We start from the raw sequence: 22,194 nt of genomic DNA on the forward strand, positions 1-22,194 counted from the left end.
AAAAAATATACACGGATACCATTGAAAAGTGCGTCCATGGAGTTACTGCTTTTAGTTTTAGGCTTAACATCGTCGTTCGTATAATCCCTTTTGACGGTTCGAGAAAATAAACCTGAAGAACACGATTATATCATAAATAGTTGTGGATACCACTGTACGAACAGTGTGTTATAAATATCTTAAACCATATTCTTGATACACTAAGATTCTAAATGATACAAAAAAGAACACTATGGAACCAAGTTTTATTCAACTTTGAGAATGATCTAACTCACCTCCAACATCATGCAACAATAGAGAGACACACAGAGATTACAAAATGATGATGATGATGATGATAATAATAATAATAATAAAGAGCTACTACTATACACAAGACTCAAAATATACATACAAAAATCCAGGGTAAAATTCCCAAGATGCCCCCCAAACATTGAACAACACCACAGAACATCTTCATCTAGATCTAACTCAGTACAAAAATGCACTGATCATAATAAAAAATGAAAAAATGAGCATTGGGAAATCCAATCCTTCCTCACGCTGGCCTGCACATTATATCATTTCACACAAACAACTCAGCCATTGCATCAAATGTATGCTAAAAAACAGGACAAATCAGATCAAGAACAACAGATACAACACTTGATCATAGACAAAAAAAGCCGAGAAATGATTCAGCCATTGCCCGTTGTATCATGTCGAAAATATAACCAAATACCATGAAAAATATGAGAAACAGGCCAAGAGCATGTTTTCACTATCCTAAAAAGACATACCGAACTCGTCGTAGATACTAGTCAGATCTCTAATAAGCAAATGTACATAGGATCCTTGAAGACTAATGCAAGTTTGATATGATTTGTAGAAAGATAAATATGAAATCAAGACCATTCCAATTTGATTGCTAGACAAGATAAGCTTAACATGCTTGTGCCACAGCATAGATGGAGCTACCTTTAATCCTATCCTTCCCACCATCATGAATATATCAAAAGGAAAATAGTTCACAAAGAAAAAGTCCGTAGAGTAATGGCACCCACCATGGTTTCTCTTAGTCTCTGTTGTTGGTAGAGCAGGCAATGACATCTCTGTGCAAGTATAATACAAACTTGTCGATTAATAAAACTCTCATGTCAAACTTTTAAGTGTAACAAGCAACAGAGCAAAAATTAGTCTCCTTTTTATCAATTACCGGGCGCACAAAGAGACAGTGTAGAAATTGAGGACGACGAAGGCCACGGTGCTGCAATGTTATCAGTCAAATCACAGGTAAAACTAAAGCCCGTGGAATTGTCAAATATCACATCTGAAGGCAGGCTCCGAAGAAGACATCCTAAATTTCGAAAAAGAACGAAGACAGAAAATTTCAACACATACACATTATTTAGAGAGAGAATCAATCACTATAATAAAAAGAAAAAAGGTGCAAAACAGGTAAGAATAGCAAACCTTGCTGTCCATAGGCTATATTCCAGATGCCATGCCGATGCACAAAATAAATCGGAATGTTAGATAAGATAGAAACAGCGACGATGAAGGAAAATTACATTAACAATGCAGTATCAGTACCTTGAATGCTGAAATCTTTCAAGTCGACATCACACAGATCATAAACATTTGTAATAACCCCACCTTTTCGCAACATGGATCCGAACATTGTTGAACAGATTATAGCTTGTTTGTTTGTAATTAACATTTGCTTTTGGATCCCAGCAATGTAAGTGTTCAATGAGCTGCAGCATGAGGGATTAGGAGCAGCAACATTGCGGCAGTCTTTAATTACTTCTGAGGGCTGCTCAAAATCCAAAGGACAAACTGTACAGAACATACACGTTTCAAATAAGGCATGGAACAGGAATACTTTAAGACAAGCACATTCTATGATTAGGAAAGGGGAAGAAGATTATAAGAAAAATGGACAAACTGATATTCCAATAAATATGAACAAGCACCTAACCTTTGTTGGGAAGAAGATTATAAGAAAAATGGACAAACTGATATTCCAATAAATATGAACAAGCACCTAACCTTTGTTCACTTTGCAGGCAGATAATATTCGAAATGCAGTGTTGGCAGCATCGGAGGAGAGTTTCCTAGAAATATATGAATAGACAACTCTTTTACAATCGTTTATTGAATCAATATGATTCGGCTCCCCTGCCAAGTTACTATTGGTATCCATAGAAAATTGCCTTCCAGAAATCTGAAGTGCAGCCTCCATGATAGCAGGCTGACATATTGGTCTACAACACTCCTTTAGAGGATCAACTGTATCACATGCATCTAATAATTTGCTTACATTAACTGATTTTTCAAACGTTGCAACGTCTGTGACTGGACATGACCCACCAGTAAGATTTGAAGATTTGACCGAGCAAAGAGAGGGTATCGTCTGATTAGCTCCTCTGCTGGCTAAGATGCTAATGATATCTGAAAAACAATCATTAGCAACTGCCTCTTGCAAAACCAACCGATCAGAGGTTAAGCCATAGAAACCCTGGAAGATATGGAGCAGGCTACTTAGTTGGGGACAGCAAATAACATTTCCTACAAGTGCTGCCATGGGCTGAGAACAATCTGATGCTGTTTTGTCCATAACATTTGATATGACAGAGAAATTTACAGGGCATCTTCCAGTTAAGACTGGTTCATATCTGGTAGGAAAAGTTGGATACATTGGAGGCAAAGAATCATTGGGATAAGGGTATTGTGGGATAACTGCAGGTGATATCTCTATAGGATCAAAGACAACACTACTAGGTGACTGAGCCTGCTCTCTTGTGGAAGAAACAAGACTATGCTGTACCAAAGTAGATAAGACAACTCCATCATGAAAACTGGATATCCAGACGACAAACAATAGTAATCGGTGGCACATATTACCTGAAATTAGGTAATAACCAGCATTCAGTATTGCACATATGCCATTATCCCGAGGAAGTACTTATGCGTTAACAAGAGATGCCATCATGAAAAATTTAGATAATTTTGAACTACTTAAGAAATGACAATTAGATGTACACCATTTTAGTACACCTGATCATTGCGTCTCCGCATTGAATAATATTTCAAAGATCAGTCAAACAAATAGAAGTGCTTAATTATAATAACATAACAATAGAAAGAGAGTCGTCTAAAATATAGATTCCACGCTAGCTTAAAGATAAGGCCAGCCTTGGCAGGGAAAGCAGACCTACCATTCGGATAACTTACAGTACGAAAGCAGTCCATCATTCCATTAACCTCCAGAGGACATGATGTAAGCAAAATAATTCCCAATCGTAGTTTGCTGAGTTCATGGAAAAATGCTCTATAGCATATTAAATATGCCAATACCACCTTCAAGCACAGGGTTCTAAATTTAGACAAGACACTACACAAGATAAAGGCAACATAACTCATAGGAAAAGGAATCACGTCATTTTAGCATGCTTTAAAGCGAATAACAGCCATTATAAATTCACCTACTGCCATATTATGCAGGATGATCACAAATACTATGCAATTCAATTGTCATATTTTCCAGATTCGAATAGCAATCTTCGTGCAGGAAACATCGAAGACCAATAACATGATTCCTTCTTTCTCTAAAGTCTGAACTGATCTTGTGGAGTTCAATATAAGAACCAAAATATTAAGATGGCATTACAAACATCCCATCAGAACAAAGGGATAACTTCTCTATGAAATTGCAAATCTAATGGAGAAGACTATTTGAATTGCATTGTAAGTTGGAAAAGTAAAAGTGAAGCTCAAAAGATTATTATCTTGAAGAAATGCCAAGTTTAATAAGTAACTATTCACATGCTACATGTCGAGTATAGACTGCAATACAAAACCAAAGTACACGAACTATGCAAGGCCAACCACACAAAAATTTAATGCAGGAAAGTCACAATTCAGAAACCCTAGACAATCAGAACCAACACATGAATCTCTCTCTCTCTCAATACACAAACCAGTTATATGACAACCTTTTTAGAGCTCTAGCGAATCGGCGGCGTAAGCATCTTTAAATGGCTAATCCATGACAAACAGGACTTCAACGCGAAAAATAATTCCAGAAAACAAAAAGACAGCTCAACCAAACAGGACAACAACCAAACAGCACCAAAATCGAGCTTCACTAAAAAGAAGAAAAAGAGGAACTCATAACAACCTTTAACCTAGAAAAGCAAACAGAAAACAACTCAGTTCAAGGCAAACACACCTGAAGAAGAAGAACCCATTGAACAACTCCGTTTACCGTACAATTAAACAAGCAAGAGCTTCGGAATCAACAGCCCGAGCACCCGGAAATGCTTTTGGGAGCCGATCGGCTGAGAGATTGAAGGGATGGGAGCTCCAAATCAGAAAAAATGGCGGGGGGACGGCGTCCCGGAAAGAGCCGGGAGGAGAATTACCCGCTCCCTGTAGTTGTAAAAGCGAGGGTAGGTACAGGGGAGAGAGGGGAGTGGCAAAATGAATGAAAAAAAGGCACAAACTTTACCTTTGTTGGACCCATTCGGATCCGGGTCAAGGGAAATAGCGGGTTTTTTTGACCCATTCGGATCCAGGTCACCGGCAAATATCGGGTCTTATCCGGACTTTGTTGGATCCGAATCCAATGAGAATCTTTCCTCATTGGGGAGTGGGTAAGAACGTTTGACCTTTGCAACATATCTTTATAATTTATTTGACTTTTTTTTTTCTTTCCTAATTTATTTTATATATATATATATATATATATAAACGTTAAAATTACGTTAATACCCTTAACTTTTTTTTTTCCTAAAGTATACCGTGCGTTAGCTCCTTGAGACATTGAACTTTCATTGTCAGTAATGACCATCTCAGAAGGTAATAAGCTCGTTTTATAATCATTCTCTTAATTATAAAAAAAAAAAAAAATTGTATTTACGGTCAAATCACGTGTAGAGAGGTTGTCATCGGGTTTAATCTGATCCACAACCAAATAGAAAGAAAGAGATGACAAAATGTCAACCACAAAACGAAACCAAATTTGAAACGAAATGCTTAATATAGAAGAGCTAAAGCATTATAAATAACTACAAATTTGAAGCATTCTCATCATTGTACTTACTTTCGTCGTCGATAATGGACATCTCGAAAGGAAGCATGCTCGTGTTTATTTGTATTCTCCTTATTAGTATCGACATGATTGAGATTAGCAATTCGGAAGCAAAAGGAACGAAATGTAGCCCGAAACATCCCGAAGAATACAAAAAGGCAAAGCATGAAAAACCGCGTGGAATTAGTATCAAAGAGGATATTATTAAAGACATCCATAAAAGGATAGCCAAAAAAGGAGCAAAGCCTCGTTCTTGATATTCAGCGTTTATTTTGAATATATATTCATTTGCTAAATTTACATACTTTTTTTTTTAATTAAATTTTCAAATAATAATTTATCATTGTATCCCTTACGATATTGTCACGTTATTTACTCATCGCTTCTAAGAGTAGAGACTATCCCACAAACTAATACAAATCATTTTACAAAAAATTTTAAGAGATTGACTAGCATAGAATTGCTCGGCTTAATTATAAAGTTTTTATAATTGAGCTACTAAAAAAAATGTGGTTCCAGTTCATTCATGTACCTCAAACACGCTTCGCCTATTCTCTCACCGTGTCCACCAAAAGTTAATTTTTTTTTAGTTTTCAAATTTTAATTTAGGTTTTTTTTCTTAAATATGTGTGGAGAACTTAATTTTTAAAAAAGAAAACAAAAATTAAAATTAAAATAACTTTTACTTCAATACACATAATAATAAAGAAAAAATTAAAAATTTGATTGGTTAAATTTTTATAATAGTTATTTTCTTAAATTTTCTAACTTGTTAGATCCTATTTTAAGAAAAAAAAAAAACTATTAATATTAAGATTTGAATCAAAATTGAGAAATATAAATGAACCTTAAAAAAAACATAATATTCAACTTTTGTTTTAATTTTTAAAATATTCGTTCTAAAGTGTAATATGAATGTCACCATAACCCACGCTAGAAATTAACTTAAAACCTTAAAAATAATATTTTAAAACTTTATATTTCATTGTGAAGTTCTCGTGACATGATTAAAATATCTTATTTATTTCGTATCAAATTTCCTACGAGGAATCTGATCCCTACGAATTCTCCACAAGAAATTTATGTCACGTTCCTTGCAAAATCACATGGACAATTTGGCCGAGTATGAAATAGGAGACGGAGACGGAGATGGAGAACTCATCCCGACCCTCCTTGTCCAATAGACATCTTCGACCATCTTAAACTAAGTCATGGTTCTCGGTTTATGTTCTATACAGATAATAAATTTGATTAAATTGTCAAAAAAAGAAAAGAAAAAAAAACATAAATTAATTTATTTTAGTGGGAGTAGATAATTCAAACCTAAATTTTGATATGGTATAAGGATGATGCTTGACTAAAAATATATCCAAAAAAATAGTATAAACTTGGTGTCCCAAACAAGGGAAAGATCGTAGTTGAAAATTTAGAAATTATTGTAAAAATTTCAATTTTACTAATAATTTGCGACCTCCGGTCGGGGGTTGAGGAAATATTAGGGGGGGCAAACGGAGCATGATTCTGTTGAGCGAACATGAAGAACACTGGCATTAACACTCTCGGCGGCGAAGATCGACAAACAAAAGACAATACGATCTCAGGTCTCGATTCCCGATTCAATCAGACCCTCAGAAATGTTCAAGGGTAACAATCTCAATTCCCCGTAATTCTTGTTTCCAAATCTCTGATTTCCTTTCCTTTCTTTTACTTTCCTTCCCTTCCCTTCCCTTCCCCCTCTCTTTTCTGTCTCTCTTCCTTGAATCTTCATTCGATTTTGAAATCCAGTTGCCCAACTAAGATTTCGATCTCCAATTTCATAACGAATCGTTTTCTCGTATGCTATTTTCACGTTTAATCGGCTACCTCAATAATGTAAGCTTTTAATCTTAGGAGTCTCTGTTAGATTATTGAGGAAATCTTCATGGGCTCTTTAGATCTTTATATATGAGCTACGGCTTACATAGATGCGATCTGGCCTCCATGCCGTTTTACATTTGGATTCTGGGAAATGTGTGGGAGCACTGCAGATGGAAATTTAAATTGCTACTCATTTCCTGTTTGTTTAACTATAATGTTGGGGCTCTTAATCTAGGGACTTTAACAGCCTGCCCAACTCTTGACACTTGTAGCTGGATAATCTAAACCAGATATCGACTGGTCTGAATTTTGATATTGACAGAATTGGATAGCTATCCTGTAGCTTTGTAAATGCTTCAATTCCTCAAAAGTTCCCTGGTGGAGTCTACCTTCTTATTCATTAAATGTTCTCAAGGCTGTCACACTTGGTAGATGCCGCTAGTTGATCCCATAAATTCTTAATCACATCTCTGATGCAGGCTGCTGAAAGGCCGCAGTATTCCTGGAAAAGTATTGCTCACTAGAAGATCAGACGTGATCGACCCCTCGAGCATATCAGAAAAATCATCAAATTATTCGAGGAGCTTGTCGCATAATGATATTGGTACAAGCAACCGCATTGCCAAATCTGAGGAGGTGAGACTGATTTGAAAATTTTCATGTTAGTTTGGATGTGAAGACACATTATAGTGAAACTCTCTCTTTCAATATAGGAAGATATTCAGATTATGAATAATAATACAATTGTTAGTAAGTCTAAATCTTCAACCTCCAACACCGAGGATTTTGCTAAAGAAGTCCAAAAGCCAATAATGGGTGCTAGAGCAACAGATTCTGCAAGGGTCCTGAAGTTCACAAAGTTGCTATCAGGAACAACAATCATATCAGGTATATATATGCGTATAGTTCTAAATAATCCTCCCCCATCATGAACTCAAAGATTCCTACGCACAGTCAAAACTTGGTAAAGGAACACTAATGCATTGGGGTGCTTATATTTATTTGACTATGTAGACAAGTTGCGTGAGCTAGCTTGGAGTGGCGTTCCGCCATATATGCGCCCAAATATATGGAGACTTCTTTTGGTAAGTTGGATCTGATACTCATAATTTCTGATTGCTTGACGGAAAGCAGGATTTCTTCTTCCTTCTTTTCCCCCATTGTTTTTCCATGTGATAACTGGTATATGGTGCTAATTGTTAATATATATGCATGTATGTATTCTGAAGAGGAAAATATTCCTTCTCAAAGAGCTCTTTTTCCTTCAAATTGATCATTCTGATTATAAATTCCAACGACAGAAGGCTTGTGCCAGTAACTGTTTGGTATGGGTCTAGATCTCATATGACTAAGTTTTCTTGCGTGTGTGGCCAAGGGCTTGGATTGAATGTGATGATAGAGATGGGCCTCATGCGTCATTCATTTAACCATCTGACTAGCTCTACCCCATGCCCTTCCATCGGGTGGGGAACAGAGTGGGATGTTGAGTTGAACTCGAGGTAGGCTTGCTTCCACAATGCTTGGATAGCTAAAAAAAATGAAAAATGACTCATAATGGAACGTTCTTCAACATATCTCCAAGAAAAGCTAGACTACATGTACCTCTCGACGACCATAAAACGGGACTACGAGAAGGAACTATTCTTGTTTAGAATCCTCTAAAATCAAGCAAGGTTCTTAAAAATCGTCTTATGGGCAGTGTTTTAGGTGCATATTGTTTAGATGCCGATTATGCATTTCTTTGGTCTAGCATCAGTGGATTTACTCCTAGGATTATTTTTGTTCCTCCACTTAGCGCTTTGTTCTCCATTGTTTTATTTGGTTTCTTACATTTTGTAGAGTTCTGCTTCTTTTTTTGTTTGGTTGCTTGTGTTTTTCACTCTCTATGGCAGTTTGTTCTCTTAACATTTTTGTGAGTTATTATTATGAGTGAGCATTATTTATCAACGTCGATTGTTATCTAGCTTGCTTAGAAGGGCAATTTCACAGAGACTTCCCTAACTTGTCTGATACAATCCTTTAGCTGTTTGTCCAAAATTTAAAAATGCACTGACAACAGGGCTATGCACCACCTAATTCAGATAGAAAGGAGGGAGTTCTACGAAGAAAGAGGCTTGAATATCTTGACAGCGTTGCACAATTCTATGACATTCCTGATACTGAACGGTCTGACGATGAGATAAACATGCTCCGCCAGGTAATGCTTGCCTGCGAGTTAGTGCTGAATTTCATAACTTGTTCTCTCTAGTTCTACCAGTCCTTGAACCATGTGTTCCTTGTTAGATTGCTGTTGATTGCCCTAGAACCGTACCTGATGTTACTTTCTTTCAACAAGCACAAGTTCAGAAATCTTTGGAGCGTATTCTCTATACTTGGTAAGACATTTTTCTATGAGAAACAAAGACCTTGCAATGTCACTGATTTGTACCAGAATCCATTTATTTATTTGTATCTCATTTACACAATTGTTTTCAATCCAGGGCTATTCGACATCCTGCGAGCGGATATGTTCAAGGAATAAATGATCTTGCTACTCCATTTTTAGTTGTCTTCTTGTCAGAATACTTAGAAGGTGGCGTTGAGAAATGGTCCATCTCTGATCTATCTCCTGACAAGATCACAAACATTGAGGCAGATTGCTACTGGTGTCTATCCAAATTACTTGATGGTATGCAAGATCATTATACGTTTGCACAACCGGGAATTCAGCGGCTTGTATTTAAGTTGAAGGAACTGGTTAGGAGGATTGATGGTAACCTCTCTTTCTGGACTCGACTCTTTTGTAGAAGCCATATGCTTGAATTTCCTTCAATTTATCCTCCTCACAGCCTAGAGAATCGGATATGACAAGCCATTTATTAACCAATCTTGTATGCATCTTAATTTGACCAGAACCTGTTTCAAGACACATGGAGGAGCAGGGTCTGGAGTTTCTTCAATTCGCTTTTCGGTGGTTCAACTGTCTTCTGATACGGGAGGTTTGCCAAGAACTTTGTATTCATAATGCTATAGCTTCTTCCAGTTACTTCTGTTGGAAATAGATTAAAACCAAATCACATTCTACAATTAAGATAATTCAATGTTGATGATATTGTTTTGTTCCATCAGATTCCTTTCCATCTTGTTACCCGGTTATGGGATACTTATCTTGCGGAAGGGGACTCATTGCCAGATTTCCTTGTCTACATATTTGCCAGTTTTCTTTTGACGGTAAGGATATCAAATTTGTTTTGATAATCCAATTCTAGAATGGAACCTGAGGTAAATGGTTTGAATGGTTTTCATTACTGAAGCATCACTGCAATGATCCAAAGATTCTGATGCCTCTGAGTAGGGCAATATCATATCATTTTCACCCACTTGAGTTTCTGTTCAAAGTATTTTGTGTAGATCTTGTTTCTGAATTAGCCTTCTCCCTTCGTTTCAGTGGTCTGAAGAGCTGCAGAAACTTGATTTCCAAGAACTGGTGATGTTTCTCCAGCATGTTCCAACTCAAAATTGGACCCATCAAGAACTTGAGATGGTGCTTTCAAGAGCATACATATGGCACAGTATGTTCAACAATTCACCCAGACACCTTGTTAGCTGAATGGGATTCGTTCTACACACTCTCATTCACGCTTGGAAAGTTGACCTATTTTCCCCTCCTTTTCTCTTCTTTCTCCAATGGGGTTTCTGCTCTGCTGCTCTGCTTGTGTATGAAAACTCTTCAAATCTTCTTCCATGCGTGTACCATCATCCCTCCCTTGTATCGTCTGTATTTCCCCAGCAATTATTTGTAGATTTCTGTATTTGGACAGAGCAAAGTAAAGTTAAAACGTTTTTGTTCAGATATAAATGAAATTCTCTGTCAAAGAGTAGATGGTTGATTGATCTTCATCCTCACATACTCATAAAATTTTGTATGAATTTTTGCAATCATAAATGCAAAAAGATAACGACAAAATTTAATTGATTTTCAAAACATGTCGCAGACCAAGCTTAGATACTTCAAACGAATTCAAATATAAAAGGATTTACCTTTCTGATATTTTCCGAACTGGTGGAGTGGTGGGCGGGAGAGAGGGAGAAGGATAATGGGAATATCAGCCTCAAAACGAGTCAAGAACTCACTTTCGAACTCGCCCGATTTCGACTCAGCCTGCGATTCCACTTTCTCCCACTGCCTTGACCTAACGCAGCACGCATACGCCGGTGTTTTCCCCTACCAACTCTGCACCGCCGCCGACCACCTCCACCGTCTCCTCACCACCGTCCGCCCTCATCCACTCATTTCCAAGTGGCTTCCCTCTCCTCCGACTCGGCAACAGGTCGACTCAGCCCTGCGAGCCGTCAATCGCGAAGACGCAGACCGTGAAGACGAAGAAACCCTAGGACCGATCCGCTTCAAGCGTTGGGCGATCGAGCTATTCGCAGAGGCTGTAGTGAAGAATGTCAGTAAAGAAGTGATGTTTCGAGTTCCGGTCGGAATTGCAGGAATCGCGGGAATCGGCGCCGTGACTCGGTCGGGGAAGGACCTGGTTGGGACTATGATTGCAGTGTACGCGCTTGGCGTTGCGACTTCGATGTACCTTGGCTTGTCTGGACAGTAAACGGAGCGGTGGATGCTGTTTGTAAATTACTTGTTTTTGTTGAAGGTTAAATATGGAATAAAACTATGTCCTCCTTTTATTTTAGTTTTTATATATTTTTTAATTGTTCAGAATTAATTTTTGTATTATTTAAAATTGACATCAATTTTAAAATAACTATTTATTATTTTTTAAAATGATTTGTAGTTAATTTCTATTGAATTTTCTAAAATAATAGTAATAAAGTTAAAGGTTTTCAAATATTTAATTTTAGTCTATGTTTATTTCAATAAATTTTAAAATTAAAATTAGTTTGTAAACAGATAATTTATTAGAACTTTAATATGAATTTTTACTCAACTATAATTATTTAAAATAATAGCAATTTATGGTTTGTAATTGAATGTATTTTGATTTAAAATGTTGTAAAAATTGAAGTAAAATAGGCGTATTTTAAAAACCATAATTTAGGGTTTTTATTGTTCCATATTCGTTCACTCCTCGGTCATCATCTCCCGTTTGTAAACCCTTTCTAAACCTTTGTAGCACTCAATTTCAAGTTGCAGACCTCAATTCAGGTATTTTGCTTAATTTCTCCTTGATCTTGCTTGAATATCTGTTCTTTAATTCCTTTTGTTTACTATATCTCGATTAACTTCTTGACCACTACAAATGTCTTCTCGCTCCATTTCGCTTTTAGATGCGAACCTGTGAAATCTCCAACCAAGCCCTAATCTAATGCTTTCAGTTACTAACTTAACGCACTGTTTTCTGTTTGTTTTCTTTGTTCTTTGCTGAACTTGTTCTGTTATTTGATGGGCATACTCTTATTATAACTCTGTTTGTTAACTTCCATTATCTCCCTGTTAATTTTTCTGGGTTGCATTAACCTTTGTGAAGCAGGGTTGCTGTTGTAAGGATGGTTGAGCTTCTCTTTGATGATATTTTTAAGATCGAGCGATTAAACCCAGATGGCAAAAAGTTTGATAAAGGTGCGTTTTTTTTGTAAAATAGTTTCTCGCCCTTTTGCATGCAGATTCTTCTTTTACCCCTTTGATGTGCATAGAAGTTGTGGAATTCTCCTTTCCCCTAGTTATGATGTTTGAATACAAGTCATGTATAGTTCTTAAAAGAACTTTTCAACACAGTTAAGCAAATGACATTGGTGTTTTCACAATCTGTCCAACAGTTACTCGAATAGAGGCAAAGAGCGAGAAGTTTGACATGTTCATGCATCTGGACATTAATACAGAAATCTACAACTTGAAAGAAGGTGAGAAGTTTTCAATGGCACTGGCTCCAACTCTGAATCTTGATGGAACCCCTGACACAGGCTATTTTCTTCAGGTAACTTGTTCTTCCAGTGATTTATAGTCTGTAACAGGAAACATTCAATCAATTAGGGAATATTGAGTTTCCATAGTTTTTGCATTCATTGTCATGACTGGCTATTGGTTGTTTTCCGTCGACTATATTCGTGTCTTCCTCTGTTCAATTATTAGTTTGGTCTTACGCAGTCTGGACGCTTGAATTGTTATCCTGTGTAACAGGGTAATAGGAAGTCGCTTGCTGACAGATATGAATATGTCATGCACGGGAAGCTGTTTAGAATATCAGAAAGTTCTGGGCATGGTGGTAAAGCGTACGTGTTATAACTTCCTCTAAACAATTTTGTTCTCAAATACTACAATTCTATTGCATGAGCCATGAAAGAAGCAAGAGCTTGACGTTCCTGTGCTTATATTTTATCTATGTTTGAGCAAGAATGTGTCATTGAGCATCTTCTCCTGTCTGTGATGGCTACCATAAATGGCTATTATGGTGATAAATCCATTTTAGTTTCTTTTTATGAACAGTTTACGAACGTAGATGATACATATTTTCCGGTTGAATTTTTATCTTGAATGGAGTATTTCATCTGAATCCAGGGAAATAGATGCTTCTTTTGGTGGGCTCCTGATGATGCTGAAGGGGGATCCCTCGCATTGCAGCAAGTTTGAACTTGACCAGAGGCTGTTTCTTCTCATCAGGAAGGTGTGAAGCCCTGTCATTTGAATTGAACTCTGATGACTTACTTTACTATAAATGCTCCCGACATTGCCTCTCTCTCTAGAACATATAAGAACTGTGAACATGTAGAAACCTATGTATTCTCGGTGTCGAATTGAGATCTGTATTTGATGAAAGATTAGGCGTGTGATCTTATCTTCTGAACGTTTTGATCATCGCTTCAATCTTGCCAATAATGTCATGAACCATGATCACAAGATCACTCTCGTTTTCCATGCCTTTTGGTAGTTGAATTATCATAATCGAGTTCTTATTACACGCCTGAGGGAGTGCTAGGGATGGTCGTTGTTGTGGTGCCTTCTTGAGGTTCGTGTGATCGACTAGTAGCACAAAGGTTTTTTTTTTTTTTTTTTTTTTTTTTTTTCAAAGAGAGAACTAAGAAATATAGGGATCAAGCATGGAAGTTGTTTTGAGAATGGTCAGTTGATTTCATCTTAGGCTTTGCTTTCAGTATGATGGCGAGTTTGATATCTGATAACATCTTGAGTTATGCTCAAATTGATCCCGTTCCAAATTCTTACTAGAGATTTATTTGGCATGTTTGCTGCCATGACTAACGTAAAAAGATGTCTTCTCATTTCTATTCTTAGCTCGATCTTCTTGCACGTTTTACATTTACTTTTGTATGCATACTCATACATGCCGTATATCATATATTCTTGTGCGCTTTTGATTTACACTGTTCATTATGTTTCTTTCTAACATCTTTTGGTACAATCTCAATAAAATTATGGTATATATATGTCACAAAATCATAGTTTTCTTCATTTTAATTCGATGTTTTTTTTTAAAAAATATATATATATATATATATATATATTAAACGGAAGTTAATGGAATTATATTTAAAAAATAAAAAAAAAATTGTGAGTCAAGGTAAAAGAAAAAAAAAAATTCAAATCTTTATTACTCAATGTCACATCACATTTTAAGGAGCATATGGTATATAATTCAACTAACATAAGCATAATTTAAATGTAATAAGTTTATGTTTTTCACCTAAATGTCAAAATTTTAAATCTCTCAAGTAATTATTTTTTTTTAAAGAACTTCAAATGAAAATCTAAGCCGGACAAAAAAAAAAAAAAAAAAAAGTGAAGAGTGTTGTTTTGGGGAAAAAATCTAAAAAGAGTGGAAGAACTCACCCTCGTAATTTCCTATAAAATTGAGGCTCGATTTGAACCCAAAGTCCTGTTATTGTTTGGACGCGAGCCCTTAAATTTAGTTCATTACCTCAACATTTAGGTATTGAGCCTTTGGATTTGGTTCATTACATCAACGTCTAGGAGTTTTAGTTGGGCTGATTGAATTAGCTTCTCAATATCAATTACTTAACTAGTTTTTAAAAAAATTAATTTTTAAAATTAAAAAAAATGTATTGAATATCCATTTTTATTGAATTTAATTTAAAATTATGGTATTTTATGATTTTTATCTGATAATTATTAATAATTATAAATTTTCATTTAAAATTTGATTAATTCACTTTAAATCGAGCTGGGATTGAATTATTGGAATTGGGCAGGCTTGGCCGGTTGATGAGGCTGAGGTGGAACTCAAGCGATCCCCTGTTATCTTCAATCTATCTCAACTCAACACAATTTCACCATTCCGATTCTTTTCTGCAACATTTTTGCTTGGGTTCGATCATTCATGGCTGCCCAAACCCACGTTTTTACCGGATTAGCTTTGGCTTCACCTCCTTCTTCTTCATCTCAACCCTCTTCATCCAAGCCTTCCACCCTCTGTGTTGCCGCGAAGCCCTTGAGGACGTCCTTCCTTAATGCCGGAGGTACGTTTCCCTTGCTCTTAGCTTACCGTTCTCCATTTTGTTGAATTTAATGGCGGAGGTGTGATCCCTTCCTAACTTTCATGTTTCTCTGTGAGCATCGGTGACACGGTCATTTTATAATTATTCCTTAGGGCATATTTTACTTGATTGGTACACATTCCTTTAGCGGGGTTCCCTTTTTTGAATGCCTATGCATACTTCCTTTCTTTTTTTCTAGAGTTAGGTTTCTTAAGAACCTGTAATATTTAGTGGAAATGCTGGCCAGCGTGACCGCTTTGTGTCCCTCAATTTGAGATTGGGATTACCTCCTGGCGTAGGCTTCTTACAACATTAATCTAGGATCAATGAGCTGATTGGCTAATATGAGGCAACATTGTGCTATCTTATAATGAGTTAGGGGAACTTCTAGCTGGATATAGTTGATATAAGCAACTAATTTACTTAGAACTCAAATTAGAAGGCTTTTGATCATTTTAGAAACCAATTTCAAACCTCATGGTCCAACTAGAAATTGAACTCAATCCTCGGAGACTAAACAAGGCACTTAGAAACTTCAAGGATTAAGTAGAAATGGAAGTGTTAGTTTTGACAACCTAGGATCAAATAGAAACTAAGTTAAAATATTAATCAAATTCCACTTAACTTGTACGAGTTGTGTGCTTAATTACTCTAACAGGAAATGATAATTTTCCCTGCAGGGCACACCTTACAAATTACATGGATGAAGTCTTTACATTTTAATCGATCCCATGGTGGCAGACGTGGAGGTGCTCTTGGTGCTCATATGAACCTTTTTGATCGTTTTGCAAGGGTTGTTAAGGTAGTACTTTCAATTGTTTCATCAATTCGTTTAGTAATCTTTGGAATTCACGGACTTTGAGGATAACCATGACGCTTGCTTTCTCATGAGGTAGTCATATGCTAATGCACTTATAAGTTCGTTTGAGGATCCGGAGAAAATTCTGGAGCAGACAGTGCTTGAAATGAATGATGACTTGACAAAGATGCGTCAAGCCACTGCACAGGTAAGTTTCAGAATCTTGTATTTATCATTTTTCTCTACTTGCTTTACCCTTGGCATTGCTCTTTGCTTCTTAGCCCGTAATGCTGTGTCTCCACTTTCAACTTTCCTTTATAAATTGTTCATATTTCAAAGGGAATTAGAAGATGCATGTTATTAGGAAAATTATACAAGGAAGCAAAATAATGAGGCATCTATTTCATTTGTTGGCATGCATACTTAACCAATTAAAATTATGAAAATGGACTTTATAAATGGACTTTTATTCTTGAAGGTACTAGCTTCTCAAAAGCGCTTGGAAAACAAGTATAAGTCTGCACAGCAAGCTGCTGATGATTGGTAAAAATCTATAACCATTCTCCATTTTCTTAGTGAAGCGATAGGTATACACCTTTCATTTCTAGTTTTAATGTAGGTATCGAAAGGCACAATTTGCTCTTCAAAAGGGAGATGATGATCTTGCTCGGGAAGCTTTAAAGAGGCGCAAATCCTATGCTGTAAGTTAGATCAGATTCGTTGTCAGATTCGATTCCTATATTTCATGATAAACAAGAATGGTATTTACCAATTTGAAGAAACCTCTTAAATTCTTTTGTCCAATATGGAACTATTTCGTGTTACTTTTTCTCCTATAGGTATGCTATTAGAAGCAATTTTAAGTTCGAAATTTTAATTCTGTTTGGCAAGATTTATGATATATTCTGACCGATGATCACTGTGTTCTACCGTCAGGATAACGCAAGTGCTTTGAAAGCTCAACTTGATCAGCAGAAGAATGTTGTGGAAAATCTTGTTGCTAATACTCGGGTATGAAGTTCTAATGTATTTTCCATTAACCATCACATGAAAAAATTATGATTTGTTAAGTGTTTTTTAAGGATACAGCCGAGATTCCCTTGCACTACATTCGTTGGCCATGTAAAAATATTAATCGTAAGGGTAAACGAGTATGAGGAAATCCATCTTTCTGTTGGAGCTATGAAAGAATGCTGTAAAGAACAGTTAATGTTATTTCTGTAGTCTATAGATATTGAGAAGATTTAGTCTTCTTCCTTTTGTTGAGATAATGCAGATCCCTATTACTTTCCTAGTGTAGCTAGAATTAGAAACTGGTAGAGACAAGTTATTATAGAACATTAGTATGATTCTAACTTTAAGCTTTTAAAACAAGGATAATTAAGCCTATAGAATTCAATTTTACCATTGAATCTTTTCTTTGTAGCTTTTAGAGAGCAAGATACAAGAGGCGAGGTCAAAGAAAGACACGCTCAAAGCACGTGCTCAGTCTGCAAAGTTTGTGATTTAGTCAGATTGTTAAAAAAACTCTTTTTTCTCGAGTATCTTCCTTTACTGTTGATGATTGCTGATACCACCTTTCCATGGACTTAGGACTGCAACCAAAGTAAGTGAAATGTTGGGGAATGTTAACACAAGCAGTGCTCTTTCTGCTTTTGAGAAGATGGAGGAGAAAGGTAAGGAAATGAAATATTTTAGTCGAGCATAGACTTTCTTATCATCTAATATTACTTTATTTAAATATATTTTCGTTGTAGTTTTTTCATACTGTTGAGGTTCTTGTCTATATGTTACTTATGGATAGATGATCTCCTTCTTGGCTTCCTCGTTATGTTTGATTATCTTCCTCTACATCTTGGTAGTTTTGGCAATGGAGTCTCAAGCAGAAGCTCTTGGACAGTTAACTGCTGATGATCTTGAAGGAAAGGTAACAGTTCTGCTTTCCCTCCAAATCTATTTTGTGTTTGATTTTATTAACTGCTCTATTGAGCTTAAATTCAGAAACTAGAAAGTATCATTTCTCTTACCTGTCCCCTTTTAAGATTTTTGTAAAAGCTTCTTGAGTCTGAGTAAATCCTTCAAGAAGCTTATGAGGGATTTGCTTTATGAAGGAATGAGGAGAGAGGGGTAGCATTTAGACGAGTGGGAGGTGGTAATTGTTTCGTATTTTGTAATACCTCAAGTGTGCGTGCCAAGTTTTAATATAGTGATAGAGAGTGTTCGAGTATCGTCCTCAAGAGTTTCCAATTGATACGTACATTTTAAAACACGTGGCTGCACAGCTCTGTTTTATTTTGGCTTTCAGCTATTTCCTATATTGTAGTTTGCTCTGCTGGAGGGCTCATCAGTTGACGACGAGCTAGCGGACTTGAAGAGAGAGTTATCTGGAAGCTCAAAGGTAAAATCATATTCCACTCTTTATATATAAGTTTATATCTGACCGTGGCTCGATCTTCTAAGAATGAAACTTAGAATAGGAACCCAATGGAAGCCTCGACTTTCGTAGATAAACTGTAACAAGATCGCCTTCCTCGAAAGTTTTCTTTCATTGATGCTTCTCTGCGCAGCTTCCTTATACTTAAAGTTTGATTTCTCCAAATGATCTTGAACTTCTTTATGGAGTCAGACAATCTGCTCAGCCATTTCACTAGCTTCCTGACTCAAATCAATAGCAAAAAGAAGATTAGCTTATTCCGCAATTAAATGGGAAAGTTTAGTATGTATGTACAATTTCAAACATTCCTTCAGTATTTGAACCTAACAATGGGATCCTCTCTATTTCTACAGAAAGGAGAACTTCCACCAGGAAGAACTGTTTCTGGCAGCGCATTGCCAGTTCGTGATGCCGAGATCGAGTCGGAACTCAATCTACTGAGACAAAAGGCAAGAGAACTGTAGAGATGCCAAATCAGTAGAACTTTAAATGTCCAAATTTTCATGCTAGTAACTGGCATCATTTCACATTAGAAATACAGTGTACAGGAAGAAAAGGTTCCAAACAGATCAACTTTGTATAGCTAAACGCCTACATGAGAGAGTAATTTTTGGATTGAGGTGCAATGGGTTATATATTGATGAATCTGTGGGGATCAAATGTTGTTTGTAAGTTAAATTGCACACAACTTTCTGAACATTGATCAAGTAACTTTTATTTGTATTTTTGGTGACAAGGTTTGGCCTCTCTTGGATTTCTTATCAGATCTCTCAAGTCAAGAAATTATTTCAAACCACAAAAAACCCGATCCTAATTTTCTAAAAACTATATTATGAATACAGAAATGTACGGTGTTTGACTTTGTGGTACATGTTTTATAATCACTAAGAGCATGGTCCAATCAGAAATTTCAAGGAATATATGGAAGATTCAATTCAAATTCAAATTCAAATTCAAATTCTAAAAAACAAAGCCAGAATTTTGGGGGTCAATTTCTTGTATTGGGTAGTTACAAACTCATCCAATTTTGTAGTCAAACTTTTGCATAGTTCATTTAAAGTTTTTTTCTTCCCCTTTTTTTCTATTTTGAAAAATAGAAAATTAAAAGGAGAAAAAAAAAAAAAAAAAAAAAAAAAAAAAAAGGAGTCGGTCAATTCAAATATTCAAACATTTAATTAAATTCAAACATGTTTCCCATCTAAAATCTCAAAAAACGCCTTTTTATTTTATTTTATTTTATTTTATTTCTTTTTATATATTATGGTTTTAAAATATTCAAACTATATTTTTTAAAGGGGAAAAAAGGAAATCAAAAGGAATAAATTTAAAAAACCCCCCACAAGGAATTGTTAGGCTTGACCCATATAAATCTTTTACATAGTTTAAAGGAATATTATTTGATATCCCTACCAAGAATTTTCAATTTGTCTAATTTTCCCTTTATGAGCAGTCGGTTCAAACTACAATGCCATCACCGGAAGTCAATTCAAAATTATGATCTTAACACTATTTTTGCTTATGATTTGAAAATAAATTACAATTTAGTCTTCCTAATTTTAAATGTTATATTTTACCCAAGCATAAATATAATCTATAAACATTTAGCCAATCATAATCATCAATTTTTGATTTAACTATATATATATATATAAAATCATATGAACAAATTTTTAATTCAACCAAAAAGTAAAATATAATTTTGATTTAACATCTCATAAACGTAAAACATGAACGGAGTAAATTAAATGAATATGAACTAAACTTGGGATGGGCATAAGCCTATGTTTTTTTGGACACGGGTATAATTTAAACCTCTAATTTTTTATTTATTTATCAAGAATACATATATATCAGCTGAGTTATGCCTAGCATCAAAAGTCCAATTAAAAGTTTAAAAAGAATTCTCGAATTTGAACCTAATGTTCAACTGTCTAATTAACATAATTTACCATTGACTGGGCACTAACTTTATTTGATAGTTTATTCAATTACCAACCAAAATTCAGTGGTTGACCATAAGAAAAAGCTTCATATAATAATAACGATGACAATCCTCCTTTTGGTTTGACAAAACTACCAAAGTCACCCCACGCAACACAGCACTACACTACACAACAAAACAGAACATAAAAGCCATTGATGATTCACACCCAAACGGCATCAACATTCCACAGATTCACACACAAACAGCATAAACTTTCCACATTGATCAACGCATAAACAGCATCAACATTCAACAATAAGTAGCAGTTCTGTAACTTGAATCATCAAGTAAGAAGAAGAAAGTACCTGGAAATAGCCGACAGTCAATACACGAGCTTGAAGATCAATTGCAGAGTAAAACGCCATAGCAAGAACAAGACCAAGTAAATGTCTTTACTCCTTGGTCAACACGTAACTACTCTCTCTAACATCTCTTTTCCCACCAACAATGCCCATTCAAACACCAACCCTCCCACCTATTTCCATTTTCATTTCAATTTTCACCTATAAATACTTCAACTTCTCCAAACAAAATCATCAAACAACCATATATCAACTTCAATTTCTCTCACACATATCATCAAACACCTTCCCTTCATTTCACTATCCACTTCTTTGAACTAAAACTTCTCTCAGACAAATCGTCGAACACCTTACCTTCATTCCAGATCCAACTTCAAGTCAAAGACCCCCAAAATGAATTTCGGGAAATTGGGTGTTGTTTTAATGATCCTCGTTGTCGCTGTGGCGTTTCTGAGCAACAGCCCCGCCGTTGACGCCGCCAGAATAGTGCCCGGAGACTTTGCGAGCGCCAATCACTTGGAGATGTACCCGTCGGCTTACGAGCATGCGAAGAATACGGTGTCGTGTTGGCTCGGCCGCTTGTCGTCCGGCCCCAGCCCCAAAGGTCCCGGCCACTGATTTCTCCGCCGCCAACCGGCCGTCGTTCGCCGTACCAGAGCTTTGCTGAAGCCCATCTTCCTTTTCTCCCTCTGTTCGTTTTTTCAATTCATTTGATGTATTTTTTTATTATTTATAGTTAAAGTGTCAAAAGACCAAAATGGTCAAAGGTTTTTTTTATTTTAGCGACATTTAAGTATGAGAAATTCGGATATTTACGTCTTTAGATCTGAATTTTTCTATTTATTTGTAATGATACGATATTAATGAAAATTAAAAGAAGACAAATATAATAAATTTGAAATAGGAATATTATTTATTATTTGTCTGCTGTTTCTTTATTATAATCATGTCAAACACGTTAATAACTTATATTCAATATAACATTAGAAATTGGTTGATGTAAGTGTATGAATTAAATCTTAATACAGTGAACGTCTGTTAAAATGTCATCCTTTAAATGGACATTCTGACTCACTTAAATATCACAAAAAATTTAAACCTGTCGAATTGATAACATAAGAAGCTCGATAAATTGCCTACAAATTTAAAAATATCAGTAAAAAATTGATCTTTAAAGTTTTGGTTTCGAGTTTAGCAATATTTGGAGGTGGGAAATTAAAATTTTGAGGTGTTGGTTGAGATATAAAGTTTCAATGTTAAATCCAACGTGATTATACACAGGACATGTAATAA

The 22,194-nt window shown here is 35.7% G+C and overlaps 5 protein-coding genes across 8 annotated transcripts; 4 read left to right on the forward strand and 1 right to left on the reverse strand.

Moving 5' to 3' along the window:
- Positions 1–312: 312 nt before the first annotated feature.
- LOC111800611 (putative GPI-anchored protein At1g61900) lies at positions 313–4,471 on the reverse strand. Of its 4 annotated transcripts, none has more exons than XM_087126040.1 (8): positions 4,214–4,471; positions 3,201–3,342; positions 2,032–2,886; positions 1,573–1,818; positions 1,453–1,467; positions 1,196–1,336; positions 1,044–1,111; positions 313–548 (listed from the first exon to the last, which is right to left on the reverse strand). In XM_087126040.1, exons 2-8 carry the CDS (start codon positions 3,235–3,237, stop codon positions 492–494), a joined length of 1,419 nt encoding a protein of 472 aa, XP_086982166.1. In that variant the 5' UTR covers positions 3,238–3,342; positions 4,214–4,471; the 3' UTR covers positions 313–491. The 4 variants fall into 4 exon arrangements, with proteins under 4 accessions (XP_086982166.1, XP_023540156.2, XP_023540157.2 ...); XM_023684388.2 differs by having other exon boundaries at positions 1,044–1,091; positions 4,214–4,470; XM_023684389.2 differs by having other exon boundaries at positions 1,044–1,091; positions 3,201–3,358; positions 4,214–4,470.
- A 2,009-nt stretch (positions 4,472–6,480) lies between these two features.
- Positions 6,481–10,810, forward strand: LOC111800421 (uncharacterized). Its single transcript, XM_023684106.2, has 10 exons — positions 6,481–6,718; positions 7,411–7,567; positions 7,645–7,819; positions 7,946–8,016; positions 8,991–9,128; positions 9,215–9,306; positions 9,412–9,683; positions 9,824–9,909; positions 10,040–10,141; positions 10,359–10,810. The coding sequence occupies exons 1-10, from the start codon at positions 6,609–6,611 to the stop codon at positions 10,518–10,520; spliced, it is 1,365 nt and encodes a 454-aa protein (XP_023539874.2). The 5' UTR covers positions 6,481–6,608; the 3' UTR covers positions 10,521–10,810.
- A 127-nt stretch (positions 10,811–10,937) lies between these two features.
- On the forward strand, positions 10,938–11,523 carry LOC111800422 (uncharacterized). The gene has a single exon (XM_023684107.2). It carries the CDS (start codon positions 11,008–11,010, stop codon positions 11,521–11,523), a length of 516 nt encoding a protein of 171 aa, XP_023539875.1. The 5' UTR covers positions 10,938–11,007.
- A 503-nt stretch (positions 11,524–12,026) lies between these two features.
- Positions 12,027–13,787, forward strand: LOC111799670 (DNA-directed RNA polymerases II and V subunit 8A). The gene is made up of 5 exons (XM_023683105.2): positions 12,027–12,080; positions 12,406–12,494; positions 12,692–12,849; positions 13,053–13,144; positions 13,431–13,787. The coding sequence occupies exons 2-5, from the start codon at positions 12,422–12,424 to the stop codon at positions 13,540–13,542; spliced, it is 435 nt and encodes a 144-aa protein (XP_023538873.1). The 5' UTR covers positions 12,027–12,080; positions 12,406–12,421; the 3' UTR covers positions 13,543–13,787.
- A 1,287-nt stretch (positions 13,788–15,074) lies between these two features.
- On the forward strand, positions 15,075–19,351 carry LOC111801007 (membrane-associated protein VIPP1, chloroplastic). Its single transcript, XM_023684958.2, has 11 exons — positions 15,075–15,364; positions 16,063–16,184; positions 16,279–16,389; positions 16,660–16,724; positions 16,801–16,882; positions 17,118–17,192; positions 17,608–17,678; positions 17,775–17,857; positions 18,044–18,108; positions 18,505–18,579; positions 18,969–19,351. Exons 1-11 carry the CDS (start codon positions 15,226–15,228, stop codon positions 19,077–19,079), a joined length of 999 nt encoding a protein of 332 aa, XP_023540726.2. The 5' UTR covers positions 15,075–15,225; the 3' UTR covers positions 19,080–19,351.
- The last annotated feature ends 2,843 nt before the right edge of the window (positions 19,352–22,194 follow it).

This window comes from Cucurbita pepo, chromosome 8, assembly GCF_057944985.1.
Source record: "Cucurbita pepo subsp. pepo isolate OVF chromosome 8, ASM5794498v1, whole genome shotgun sequence".
NCBI lineage: Eukaryota > Viridiplantae > Streptophyta > Magnoliopsida > Cucurbitales > Cucurbitaceae > Cucurbita > Cucurbita pepo.